This window comes from Cervus elaphus, chromosome 21 (assembly GCF_910594005.1).
Source record: "Cervus elaphus chromosome 21, mCerEla1.1, whole genome shotgun sequence".
Taxonomy (NCBI): Eukaryota; Metazoa; Chordata; class Mammalia; order Artiodactyla; family Cervidae; genus Cervus; species Cervus elaphus.
Genome location: NC_057835.1, coordinates 47330733 through 47345548, shown reverse-complemented (window position 1 = coordinate 47345548; position 14816 = coordinate 47330733). Strand labels below are relative to the sequence as shown.

Below are 14816 nucleotides of genomic sequence, written 5' to 3'. Positions count from 1 at the left end.
ATCCTGGCGAAGATGATAAATCTAACAATACTGCATTTGAAAGTGGTGATAAAGAGGAATGGTAGAAATTAATGCTACTCTAACCAATATTAGGAATGCAGGAGACAGAGGTTCATATCATAGCTCCATTTAATTCACCAGTCTGGTCCCTGCAGAAACCAAATGAATCAGAGAATGACTGTAGGCCACAGCACGCTCAAATAACAGCCCCAACTGTGCTGCTGTGCTGTGTGTTATTTTTGCAAAAGCAGAAGAACATGGCCTCAGGTACACAGTATGCGCATGATTTGGCGCTTTCTTCTCTCCCAATCTGGAAAGATCAGAAACTGCTTGCATTTACATGATATGGATGACTATATACATGTACAGGTCTGTTTGAGGCTTCATTACCTTCTGTTCTCTGTTGTAATATATATTCAGGTAAGATCTGGGTTGTCTGGACATCCTACACAACATCGCATTGATCAGGAGGGTGAGCAAGAAGTGGCGCGCATGCTGGAGGCACTGGTAAGACACAGGCATGGCAAAGCATGAGTGTTACAGTGGGTGACAACTAGGGAACTTCTAGGGCTATAAAGTGTTTAGTGATCCAGGTGGGTCAAGGGAAGGTGAAGACATCTCTAAGACAAACTGCTGCATCTTACCTTTCTACCTGAAAGAAGGAAACAGACTCCACATCCAGAAACGTGTTCCAGCCCAGATACTGGGTGACAAGTGAATCTCTCTGCTCTGAGTGAGGCCTGAAGCAGGAAGTCAGGGCTGCAATACAAGCAACTCTGCTACTTGGGTCAGATGATCTGGCAAACCCTATGCTGTTGGAGGTGTTAGTGTTGGGAAAAGACCCAGCGTAACACGTAGGTAAAGCAGGGTGGGAGCTAAGCAACACAGACCTCTGACACTAGGGAACAAGGCCACACCATCTGCAATGGGAACTTATATGCTTTTTGCAAATTCTTGCTGTGTTACAGGAACTGAGTATAGACGGAATTTTGATTAGAGGATACTAAGTAACCATGTGTCTGGAACTGTCCATTATGAGCTGGATTCTGTCAGATCCACAGAGTCATAAACTCAGGCAGGCCCAGCAGCAGTCCCAAGTAAAATCAAAGTTGTGCATCTGGGATCAAGGCTGGGTAAGACCAGGAGACGTGAGGTAGCTGTGAGTAGGTAGCCCAGACCATGTCCCCACTGCTTGAATATCAGCACCCACCCCCTCAGATCATTCCTAGGACTGTGGGTGGGTCTCCTGTGATCAGCTGAAGGAGTAGAAGAAGCCTGGACATAAGTTACGAAGAGGTCAGCTCAGTGTGCGGATGCAGGTTGAATGAGCAGTGGTTTAATTACACTCAGGGTGGTAAGACAGTGACTGCAGCCGTGAAATTAAAAGATGCTTGCTCCTTGGACGAAAAGCTATGACAAACCTAGATAGTGTATTAAAAAGCAGAGGCATTACTTTGTTGACAAAGATCCATGTAACCAAAGCTATGGTTATTCTAGTAGTCATGGATGTGAGAGTTGAATTGTAAAGAAGACTGAATGTTGAAGAACTGATGCTTTCAAATTGTAGGGCTGGAGAAGACTCTTTGGAGTCCCTTGCATAGAAACAAAATCAAACCAGTCAACCCTATATCAACTGGAATATTCCTTGGAAAGACTTCATCATAGTTGCTCTATTTCCTTCCTTTTCTTTCTGCTCCATTCTCTTGCTCAATATGTACATGACTTAAAATGATTGTTCTAGCCCTGACTAAACTTAACTTTTTGGTTCAAATGCCATCTATGGAGTCTCTCTGGGTTTTAGTTCAAAGTGTCAATAGATGGGGAAACTGTGGAAACAGTGGCTGACTTTATTTTGGGAGGCTGCAAAATCACTGCAGATGGTGATTGCAGCCACGAAATTAAAAGACACTTACTCCTTGGAAGGAAAGTTGTGACCAACCTAGACAGCATGTTAAAAAGCAAAGACATTACTTTGCCAACAAAGGTCCGTCGAGTCAAGGCTATGGTTTCTCCAGTGGTCATGTATGGATGTGAGAGTTGGACTATAAAGAAAGCTGAGCACCAAAGAACTGATGCTTTTGAACTATGGTGTTGGAGAAGACTCTTGAGAGTCCCTTGGGCTATAAGGAGATCCAACCAGTCCATCGTAAAGGAGATCAGTCCTGAGTGTTCATTGGAAGGACAAATATTGAGGGTGAAACTCCAATACTTTGGCCACCTGATGCAAAGGGTTGATTCATTTGAAAAGACCCTGATGCTGGGAAAGATTGAAGGCAGGAGGAGAAGGGGACAAAGAGTATGAGATGGTTGGATGGCATCACCGACTCAATGGACATGAGTTTGGGTAAACTCTGGGAGTTGGTGATGGACAGGGAGGCCTGGCATGCTGCAGTCCATGGGTCGCAAAGAGTCAGACATGACTGAGCGACTGAATTGAACTAAACTGAACAGATCAAAAATGAAAATGTTACAAGCTCTCTAAACAGTTAAGACATTGGTTTTTTTTCTAGATCATCCTCGACCAGAGAAAGAGAGAGAAAGACCTGGAGTTTAGGCATCCTATGACATAAGACACAGCTGCCTCAGTCTGCACTTGGCTCACTCATTGCTGTGTGTAGTGGCTCTTATGGAAGGAAACAGAAAGAATTTGTAACATTAGTTTTGACCTTAAATTAGAGATAGAAAAATTATATCTAGTCCTGCTAAAATCTGTACCATGTTCTATTTTCATCTTGAATTTCCTGCTTTGGGTGGTTTGATGGGACAATGACAGAGATTAGAGTACTTTATTTTTTTTTTTTTCTGACTCTTCTGCACTATCAACCAGAATTGTATTGAGAACAGGTTCCAACATATTTCAGGGAACATACTTATTCATATGATGCAATTTTTCTTTAAAGTCAACTTAGGCAGAATGGTTGAACTGTTCCAGGGAACATGGAAATCCATTTCTTGTGAAAATTTTGAAGAATATATGAAAGAACTGGGTGAGCCATATTTACCTGCATATCACAGCCAGTAAAAGTGGGAGCTTTGACAGCACAGAACTTGCTCTGTGTGAACCTCTTCCTTCAGTTTTTCACATAGAAACAATAAATATTGATTTAGCACCTAGATACAGTTCTGTGCAAAACTAATTGAAACTGACATAATCCCTGCTCTCACATAATTTACCATGGATTTGCATATATAAATACAATATAAATGTGTGCCATGTACTAAATAGTAAATGATTTCAATAAACGATTTAAAACAAAAAAATCACATTTAAAACATTAATTTTTAATAGGTGTATATATACTTCAATATAAAATAGGAGTATAATTTTTAATTGGAGTATAAACTTTGTGTTCGTTTCTGTGGTACAACAATGTGAATCAGCTATATGTACACTTATATCCCCTCCTCTTGAGCCTCCCTCCCACCTCCCCTAACCCACCCCTCTAGGTCATTGCAGAGCACTGAGGTAAACTTCCTTTGCTATATAGGCTATCTATTTTATATGCTATAGTATGCTTCCTATGCTATACTAGTTATCTATTTTACACATGGTAGTGTATATTTGGAGAAGACAATGGCAACCCACTCCAGTACTCTCGCCTGGAAAATCCCATGGACAGAGGAGCCTGGTAGGCTGCAGTCCATGGGGTCGCTAAGAGTCGGACACGACTGAGGGACTTCACTTTTGCTTTTCACTTTCATGCATTGGAGAAGGAAATGGCAACCCACTCCAGTGTTCTTGCCTGGAGAATCCCAGGGACGGGGGAGCCTGGTGGGCTGCCATTTATGGGGTCGCACAGAGTCGGACACGACTAAAGCGACTTAGCAGCAGCAGCAGCAGTGTATATATTGGGCTTCCCAGGTGGTGCTAGTGGTAAAGAACCTGAGTGCCAATGCAGGAGATGCAAGAGATATGTTCAACCCTTGGGTCAGAAAGATTCCCTGGAGAAGGGCATGCCAACCCACTCCATTTTTGCCTGGAAAATCCCACGGACAGAGGAGCCTAGCGGGCTACAGTCCATCAAGTCACAAAGAGTCAGATACGACAAAGATTGTATATACATCAATGCTGCTCTCTCAGTTTGCCCCACCCTCTCCTTCCCCACCTGTGTCCACAAGTCCGTTCATTATTATTTTGAAAAATGATCATTTTGCAAACATTTGCTCTATGCTTTTTGAGGATCAATCTTGTGTTCCAACTTCTGATGACTGCTGGCATTCCTTAGTATGTGGCCATGGCACGTCACTCTTTGCTCTTAGAGTCACATTTTCTCCTGGAGTCTAACATCCCTTTTCCTCTTTTTTTTTTATATTGTAGTGGTTGTTGCCATACATTGACATGAATCAGCCATGAATTTACATATATTCCCCATCCCGATCCCGCCTCCGACCTCCCTCTCTACCCAATTCCTCTGTGTCTTCCCAGTGCACCAGGCCCAAGCACTTGTCTCATGCATCTAACCTGGGCTAGTGATCTGTTTCATCCTAGATAATATACATGTTTGGGAGGTGGGTCATAGAGGATCCTGCCGTGATTTATGTCAGAGAGTGTTTTGCCTATGTTCTCCTCTAGGAGTTTTATAGTTTCTGGTCTTACATGTAGATCTTTAATCCATTTTGAGTTTATTTTTGTGTATGGTGTTAGAAAGTGTTCTAGTTTCATTCTTTTACAAGTGGCTGACCAGTTTTCCCAGCACCACTTGTTAAAGAGGCTGTCTTTTTTCCATTGTATATCCTTGCCTCCTTTGTCAAAGATAAGGTGTCCATAGGTTCGTGGATTTATCTCTGGGCTTTCTATTCTGTTCCATTGATCTATATTTCTGTCTTTGTGCCAGTACCACACTGTCTTGATGACTGTGGCTTTGTAGTATAGTCTGAAGTCAGGCAGGTTGATTCCTCCAGTTCCATTCTTCCTTCTCAAGATTACTTTGGCTATTCGAGGTTTTTTGTGTTTCCATACAAACTGTGAAATTATTTGTTCTAGTTCTGTGAAAAATACTGTTGCTAGCTTGATAGGGATTGCATTGAATCTATAGATTGCTTTGGGTAGTATAGACATTTTGACAATATTGATTCTTCCAATCCATGAACACGGTATGTTTCTCCATCTGTTTGTGTCCTCTTTGATTTCTTTCATCAGTGTTTTATAGTTTTCTATGTATAGGTCTTTTGTTTCTTTAGGTAGATACACTCCTAAGTATTTCATTCTTTTTGTTGCAATGGTGAATGGTATTGTTTCCTTAATTTCTCTTTCTGTTTTCTCATTGTTGCTGTATAGGAATGAAAGGGGTTTCTGTGTATTAATTTTATATCCTGCAACTTTACTACATTCGTTGATTAGCTCTAGTAACTTTCTGGTAGAGTCTTTAGGGTTTTCTATGTAGAGGATCATGTCATCTGCAAACAGCGAGAGTTTCACTTCTTCTTTTCCTAGCTGGATTCCTTTTACTTCTTTTTCTGCTCTGATTGCTGTGGCCAAAACTATGTTGAATAGTAGTGGTGAGAGTGGGCACCCTTGTCTTGTTCCTGATTTCAGGGGAAATGCTTTCAATTTTTCACCATTGAGGGTAATGCTTGCTGTGGGTTTGTCATATATAGGTTTTATTATGTTGAGATATGTTCCTTCTATTCCTGCTTTCTGGAGAGTTTTAATCATAAATGAGTGTTGAATTTTGTCAAAGGCTTTTTCTGAATCTATTGAGATAATCATATGGTTTTTATCTTTCAATTTGTTAATGTGGGGTATTAGATTGATTAGCAGATATTAAAGAATCCTTGCATTCCTGGGATAAAGCCCACTTGGTCATGATGTATGATTTTTTTAATATGTTGTTGGATTCTGTTTGCTAGAATTTTGTTAAGGATTTTTGCATCTATGTTCATCAGTGATATTGGCCTGTAGCTTTATTTTTTTGTGGCATCTTTGTCTGGTTTTGGAATTAGGATGATGGTGGCCTCATAGAATGAGTTTGGAAGTTTACCTTCTTCTGCAATTTTCTGGAAGAGTTTGAGTAAGATAGGTGTTAGCTCTTCTCTAAATTTTTGGTAGAACTCAGCTGTGAAGCCATCTGGTCCTGGGCTTTTGTTTCCTGGAAGATTTCTGATTGCAGTTTTTATTTCCTTGCTTGTGATGGGTCTGTTAAGATCTTCTATTTCTTTCTGGTTCAGTTTTGGAAAGTTATACTTTTCTAAGAATTTGTCCATTTCTTTCAAGTTGTCCATTTTATTGGCATAGAGCTGCTGGTAGTAGTCTCTTATGATCCTTTGTGTTTCAGTGTTGTCTGTTGTGATCTCTCCATTTTCATTTCTAATTTTGTTAATTTGGTTCTTCTCTCTTTGTTTCTTAATGAGTCTTGCTAATGGTTTGTCAATTTTGTTTATTTTTTCAAAAAACCAGCTTTTAGCTTTGTTGATTTTTGCTATGGTCTCTTTAGTTTCTTTTGCATTTATTTCTGCCCTAATTTTTAAGATTTCTTTCCTTCTACTAACCCTGGGGTTCTTCATTTCTTCCTTCTCTAGTTGCTTTAGATGTAAAGTTAAGTCATTTATTTGACTTTTTTCTTGTTTCTTGAGGTAAGACTGTAATGCTATGAACTTTCCCCTTAGCACTGCTTTTACAGTGTCCCATAGGTTTTGGGTTGTTGTGTTTTCATTTTCATTCATTTCTATGCATATTTTGATTTCTTTTTTGATTTCTTCTATGATTTGTTGGTTATTCAGAAGCGTGTTATTTAGCCTCCATATGTTTGAAGTTTTAACAATTTTTTTCCTGTAATTGAGATCTAATCTTACTGCACTGTGGTCAGAAAAGATGACTGGAATGATTTCAATTTTTTTGAATTTACCAAGGCTAGATTTATGGCCCAGGATGTGATCTATTCTGGAGAAGGTTCCATGTGCACTTGAGAAAAAGGTGAAGTTGATTGTTTTGGGGTGAAATGTCCTATAGATATCAATTAAGTCTAGCTGGTCCATTGTGTCATTTAAAGTTTGTGTTTCCTTGTTAATTTTCTGTTTAGTTGATCTATCCATAGTTGTGAGTGGGGTATTAAAGTCTCCCACTATTGTTGTGTTACTATTAATTTCCTCTTTCATACTCAGCTTTTGCCTTACACATTGCGGTGCTCCTATGTTGGCTGCATATATATTTATAATTGTTATATCTTCTCCTTGGATTGATCCTTTGATCATTATGTAGTGTCCTTCTTTGTCTCTTTTCACAGCCTTTATTTTAAAGTCTATTTTCTCTGATATGAGCATTGCGACTCCTGCTTTCTTTTGGTCTCTGTTTGCGTGAAATATTTTTTTCCAACCCTTCACTTTTAGTCTGTATGTGTCCCTTGTTCCTCTTTCTCTTCTTATAAGGAAAATTTCTTGGACATTTCATGTGGACATTTGTGACTACATTTGGGGTCCACCTGGACAATCCAGGATACTCTCCCTATTTCAAGATCTTTAAATTAGGCATAACTGCAGAGTCCCCTTCGGTGTATAAAGCAACATTCATAGGTTCCAGGGTCTGGGATGTGAGTGTCTCTTCGGACCATTTTCTAACCTATCACATTTTGTCATCATGTTTCACAGTATGAATTCCATGAACATGGACATGTTACAGTGTTTCCCCAGTGTGCCTCCTCTTAGAAATTTAACTTACGTATTGAAGTGAAGTCTCTCAGTCGTGTCTGACTCTGCAACCCCATGGACTGTAGCCTACAAGGTTCCTCTGTTCATGGAATTTTCCAGACAGGAGTACTGGAGTGGGTTGCCATTTCCTTCTCCAGGGGATCTTCCCAAGCCAGGGATGGAACCTGGGTCTCCCACATTGCGGGCAGACACTTTACCATCTGAGCCACCAGGGAAGCCCAACAACGTATTGAAGTATATGTAATACTGTTTTTATAGAATACACTCTGACATGTACTGAACAAAATTGTGTGTGCAGTCATGTTCACAACAGCATTATTTGTAATAACAAAAAATGGAAGCAGAAAAATAGCCATCAATAGGGCATAAATAACTAAATATCAGAATGTACATACTATGAAATATTATGTAGCTATGACAAAAATTTATGCTGATATGTACTGACATGGAAACTCTCCAAAACATACAGATATAGGGGAAAATCAAGTTGAATAACAATTGTTACAACAAAACATTTGTATTTTTAAAAATTCTATATATAGTAGTGATGGTTGCATAACATTGTTTATGTACTTACTGACAATTGCACTTAAATCGCACTTAAATGTACTGCCATTTTAAATGGTTAAAATGATAAATTTTATGTTATATATATCTCACAACAGTAAAAATACATAATAGATAAAAACAAACCCTATACATGTGAACATAAAAGGATGTAAGAGAATAAAGATATGGAAGAATTCATGCCAAAGGGTTTTGTCTCAACGTAAATGGGTGCATTTTTAAAATAAGGAGATGGTTCATATCTTTCAGCAAATTTTCAAAAGGGTCCATGAAACAATAGGATTAACTGGACGAGAAAACATGACAGCTCTTAGATCAAAACTGGAGACGGATTGTCTTTTCCGTAAAAAATACCCTATTTTAACATATAATGGTGGTGCTACTAGATTAGAAGTCTGAATTCAAGCACAGTCAAATCTGTTTAACTCTAAAACCTCCTAATTAGCATATACAGCTAACGAAAGTCTTTGGAGACAACAACAGATTTAATCACTGTGTCCTTTTATCTGGTTTCCAGGAATAGGAAGAGCCAGCAGGAAACTTGGCTGTCTGGCAAAGCCCACTGTGACCATCATGACACAGGAAGATCTGATCACTATAAAAACCAAAAGCATCTTTAAAAATAATGAAATCTCCTTTAAACTGGGAGAAGAATTTGAGGAAACCACACCAGGTGGCGTTAAAACCGAGGTGAGGCCTTCAACACCCTTTCAGATAAATTTAATTATGAATGTTAATTTTGAAATCTTCCCAGGTAAGTAAGCAATTATGGTGAACATATCTAAAGCGTGTTAGATAAACTTTTGGCTTAAACCTTGGTCTCAGGAACTCAAATTTTAATATACATACAAATCTCATGGCTTGTTGGTAAAAAATGCCTACTTCCAGGTTCCATCGTCAAAGGCTGTGGACCAGAACTGAAAATGGTGTTTTTAACAATTCTTATGCAAATATTGAACAGAAAACACTTTCAGAATCATTTTTAGACCTCAGAAACAAAAGGTCGCCTTCCCATTTTGTAGCAGTTTTCCATACATGGATTTACAATGAATAAAAAACTTGTATTAGTTGGCATGCATGTGTGTGTATGTGTGTGCATGCTCAGTCATGTCTGACTCTATGCAACTCTGTGGACTGTAGCCCAACAGGCTCCACTGTTCATGGGATTCTCTAGGCAAGAATACTGAATTGGGTTGCCATTTCCTTCTTCAGGGGATCTTCCCGACCCATTGATCAAATCCATCAAATTCAAGTCTCTTGTGTCTTTTGCATTGGCAGGCAGATTCTTTACCACTGTGCCACATGGGAAGCCCATTAGCAGATATAGGTGAAGTTATATCACAGAAACAAATTATCCACAATCTCTCAGTGCTTACACAATTGGAGTTCTAACTCATAGTACATATTCAGTGTTGTGGTGGAGTTGGAGAAGTTTCTTTGGGGAGGAGGAGGCTGGAGATGGAGGCATAGAGTATCTGCCCCTCTTAATTTCTCCAGGGACCAGGCTAAAGGAGATTCAACTAATCTGTAGCTGAACTGTCTGAGGTTTGTGATCTCAGTCAACAAAATAGGGAAAGAGACACTGGGTGTTTTATTGTCTACACCTGGAATTGACACACGCTTTCACTAATGGGCTCCAACTTGAATATACAATTTACCTATATTACACAATTTATTTATATTTTATGTTTATTGTCTGTTCCCCCACACTAGGATGTAAGCTCTTCCAAGAAAGGATGTCTTGTCTGTTCTGTTTCACAGAACCTAGTGATGTCACATAATATTAATATTTGCTCAATAAATATTTATCATTTGAATGAAAGCACTCAATAGAAGATTGTTAAACAATATAGAGAGTGAAGTCCTAATAAAAGGAACTGAATATCACATTATCAGATTGCTGTTAAATAATGAGACTTCACATTCCTGTATAATATCAAATGGAAGAATTTTGACCAAAAATGTTTAATAAAGATGTCTATACTAAAAAAAAAAAAAAAGAAAGAAACTACTAGAACAAAAAGACTGGAAAGTATAGAAGTGCAGAAAGGAAATTTGATAACTATCATTATCTCTATCACAGGACAGACTGTAAATAATATTGGTAGAAAAACCCAGCTCAATGGATGCATAAACTCTGAGATGTAAGCTTTTCCAGTAGCCATGTATGGCTGTGATAGTAGGACCGTAAAGAAAGCTGGGTGTTGAAGAATGGATGCTTTTGGACTGTGGATTTGGAGAAGACTCTTGAGAGTGTCTTAGACAGCAAGGACATCAAATCAGTCAATCCTAAAGGAAATCAGTCCTGAATATTCACTGGAAGGACTGATACTGAAGCTGAAGCACCAATACTTTGCCACCTGATGTGAAGAACTGACTCATTGGAAAAGACCCTGATGCTGGGAAAGACCAAAGGCAGGAGAAGAAGGGGACAACAGAGGATGAGATGGTTGGATGGCATCACTGACTCAATGGACATGAGTTTGAGCAAGCTCTGGGAGTTGGTGATGGACAGGGAAGGCTGGCATGCTACAAGTCGCCCATGGGTTCGCAAAGAGTTGGACACAACTGAGCAACTGAATTGAACTGCAATAGAGTTTAAACAGAGTTATCTCTAAACTTTGAGGAGCAGGCTGCAAACTCTGGCTCAGGATTGTGTGGGTGTAAATCCCACCTCGGCCACCAATCAATCAATCAACCATGTGACTATGAGCAAGTCACAGACTCATGCTGACTCAGTCATTTCATTTGCAAAAGGGGATAATTATAGAGTATGTGTACTCAGTCATGCCCAACTCTCTGTGACCTAAAGGACTATAGCCCTCCAGGTTTCTCTGTCCATGGGATTAGCTCGGCAAGAATACTGGAGTGGGTTGTCATTTCCTTCTTTAGGGGATCTTCCCAACTCAGGAATAGAACCCGCACCTGCTGTGCCTCCTGCATTAGCAGGTGGATTCTTTATCCCTGAGCCACTGGGGAAGCCCGATAATTATAGCACCTATGTCGTAAGGCTGTTGTGAGAATTACATGAATTAAGATGTTAATACTCTTGAAGAGTGCCTCAGACACAATAAATAGTGCTACAAAAGTGCTCACTACTGTTGTTGTTAACGATTATTATCATTTCTATTTATTATTTATTTGACTATTTGACTCTCTGTTACCATTTTATTATAAAGCATACAACTCAGGAACAACCAAAGGGAAGAAATGCATAAGACAAGGTGTGTGGGAAATGGCTTGAAGTTTCCATACTCCTCCAGGTACACAACCTTCCCAGCACATTAATATGTCCTTCAGGGCTTCCCTGGTGGATCAGTGGATCAGTGGTAAAGAATCCACCTGCCATTGCAGGAAACACGAGTTCAATCCCTGTTCCAGGAAGCTCCCACATGCTGAAGAGCAACTAAGCCACAATTGTTACACCTGTGCAATGTGCTCTAGAGCCCGGCAACCACAACTCCTGAGCCCACACACTCTAGAGCTTGTGTTCCACATCAAGAGAAGCCACCACAGTGAGAAGCCCTCACATCGCAACTAGAGAGTAACCCCTGCTTGTTGCAACTAGAGAAAAGCCCGAACAAAGCAGTGAAGACCCAACACAGCCAAAAGTAAATAAGTTAATAAATACACTTATTAAAAAATAATATGTTCATCAACCAGAAGCTCTCCAAATCCCATCATTTTTCACTGTAATACATGCCACACCATTTTATATTCCCACAACACTATAATTATTTTTATATTGTTGAAGTAAGAAGAGGAAATGGATCTCACATTGGGAGTTTGAATTAGCTTCACATATGTTTTTAAAGTTGAAACTCACTTGTGATTCTTTACACAAAAAAGATAATACTTGGCCTGTACAATAAAATATATTTTGTAAAAACTTTATCTACTCCTCAAGGTAATATTTAGTTTTTACTCTTTTAAAATCTTTTCCCCCAGAAGAATCAGCCAACAAATTTACTGTTGATGAAGTCTCAAAATAAATGGAATTGTAAACACCATTTTAAAACTACCTGAGAATATCACAACAGCTGAAAAGAATTTGTCTCCTGATAAAATTTTAGAATTCATATGTCACAGTCTGAGCTGAATTTGGCCTTGTCTGTTTTTCAGAGTATGGTAATCTTAGATGATGACTCCTTGATTCAGGTTCAGGACTGGGATGGCAAAGAGATCACCATAAGGAGGAAGCTGGTGGATGAGAAAATGGTGGTGGTGAGTGAGCTGTTTCTCATTTTTTCTAACACCTATATATGGGCTTCCCAGGTGGCTCAGTGGGTAAAGAATCCACCTGCAATGCAAGAGATGTAGGATATGCAAGTTTGACCCCTGGGTCGAGAAGATTTCTCTGGACTAGGGCATGGGAACCCACTCCAGTATTCTGGCCTGGAGAATCCCAAAGACAGAGGAGCCTGATGGACTACAGTCCATAGGGTCTCAAAAAGTTGGACATGACTGAAGCGATTGAGCATGCACGCAATAACTGTATATAAAATCACTCCGCTTGTTCTAAAACAATAGGAATGAATGTAATTTTTCTTTTTCCTCTTGCTTTATAAGAATGGGAGTGGAGGATATTGGCAGATAAATATATGATCATAAAGATTAGAAAATGTGCAAGGATTGAGAAACTAAAAACCTAGAGAGAATTTTTAAAATTGTCTTGCCTAATTTTTGGATTGGTGTGGAAGCCAAAACAAGCACATATTTGTGCAAGAAAGATTTCAGCAGGGTTTGAGAGTTGTTGCTGATCCTTTGCTTCACACCAGGGTGAATTTCTCAGAGTTTTCCAGATCAACACCAAGCGAAAGCATGAAAGGAAATTTAAACTAGAGAGGCAAAGCTTAAGTGCTGTCTGTTTGATGCCTAGATCAATTGACACAAGTATAAACTAACATTTAATAGCTACTATGTCCCCATGTTTTCATGTATTATTTAACCAATCTTCACAATACTCCTGTGAAATAAGATTATTTAATCCATTTAACAGGTGGGGAAATTGAGAATCAGACACTGACTTACCTGAGGATATTTGGCTGTGAAAATTTGGTGGTGCTGGGGTTAAAATCCAGGTTGGCTTAATTCCAACGTCTATATTTTTTTAGTCTATCCTGCTCCTCTCAGGATGGCTTCCCCCATCATCTTTCTCATTTGTACAGAATGGAGGGAACATGTCCATGATTCTCTTCTTCTCAAACACTACCTCCACTAAAATGAATAAAATGGTAGTTCTGGACACAGTATAAAATAGTTCTTTCTAAGGAAATATTAAAAAAATCTATCCTCATGTCTTAATGTAAGGATATTTTTCTCAACAATGGAGTACATTCCCTTATAAAGTAGGAAGTGGAAGACAAAGGCTAATTAATTTTATTGCTTTCTATAAAGACCTTAATCACTAAACAAGTAGGTTTTATAGTTCATTAGAAAAAATATTAGATTCAGAATCTGAAGACATGGATTTCCATCTCTGTGTTTAGTTCTTATGTGACTTTGGAAAAGTCATTCATCTTCTCCAAGATTCAGTTTTCTTGCCTTCAAAATGTAGAAAAAAATTTTTTGGGTAGAATTAAATATCATCATGTGTATATCAGTGCTCTGAAAATCATGAAATACTGTATTGATGTATATTATTATTTGAAAAATATAGAGTATCTATAAAAATGCTTCAATGTAGGCATTTAAAAATGTTTTAATAAAGATTTCAAGTTCATATAAATAATCTTTTTCTGTATATATACCTGTATATGTATATACACATATATTTATACATTGTGTCATATATATCATATATAATATGTTATTTATATATGTATGTATATGTATACTCTTATTTTAAGTAGAATATTACTTTATCACAAGTGAAATATTCTGTTTTACTAGTGCCAAATCTTATATATGTATACATGGCAAAATCACTCAGTAAATAGTTTTGATTTATAGTTGTCTATAGATTTCTTTTTCAGATTTTTAAGGAATGTATGTGTGCATAGCAATTAGTTTGCCTTTTTCTAAACGTCAGTTTCACCAGCAGTACTGAAATATCTTGTCCTTTGTTTGTCTTCAAGGAAAGTGTGGTGAACAATGTTACCTGCACACGAATATATGAGAGAGTACAAACAAGCCCAGTCTCAAACTTTTAGGCACTCTCAAACTGTGACCCAAACTACCAAGGCTGTTTAAATAAACATATTATGACAGCTAATATGAGATAACCTTTGCAAAAATACCAACAGCTTTGGATGCCATGTTGAATATGCCTGTACCATAGAGTACTTTTCATACTGTTCATGGGGTTCTTAAAGCAAGAATACTCAAGTGGTTTGCCATTCCCTTCTCCAGTGGACCACGTTTTGTCATGACCCATCTGTCTTGGGTGTCCCTACACCGCATGGCTCATAGTTTCATTGAGTTAGACAGGGCTGTGGTCCATATGATCAGTTTAATTAGTTTTCTGTAATTGTGGTTTTCATTCTGTCCTGCTCTCTGATGGATAAGGATAAGAGGCTTATGGAAGCTTCCTGATGGGAGAGACTGACTGTGAGGGAAACTGGGTCTTGTTCTGTTGGGCTGAGCCATGCTCAGGAAATCTTTAA

At 38.6% G+C, this 14816-nt stretch overlaps 1 protein-coding gene across 1 annotated transcript; it reads left to right on the top strand.

Moving 5' to 3' along the window:
• The first annotated feature begins 1092 nt into the window (after positions 1–1092).
• FABP12 (fatty acid binding protein 12) lies at positions 1093–14425 on the top strand. Its single transcript, XM_043880396.1, has 5 exons — positions 1093–1153; positions 2901–2987; positions 8729–8901; positions 12334–12435; positions 14289–14425. Exons 2-5 carry the CDS (start codon positions 2915–2917, stop codon positions 14361–14363), a joined length of 423 nt encoding a protein of 140 aa, XP_043736331.1. The 5' UTR covers positions 1093–1153; positions 2901–2914; the 3' UTR covers positions 14364–14425.
• Positions 14426–14816: the final 391 nt, after the last annotated feature.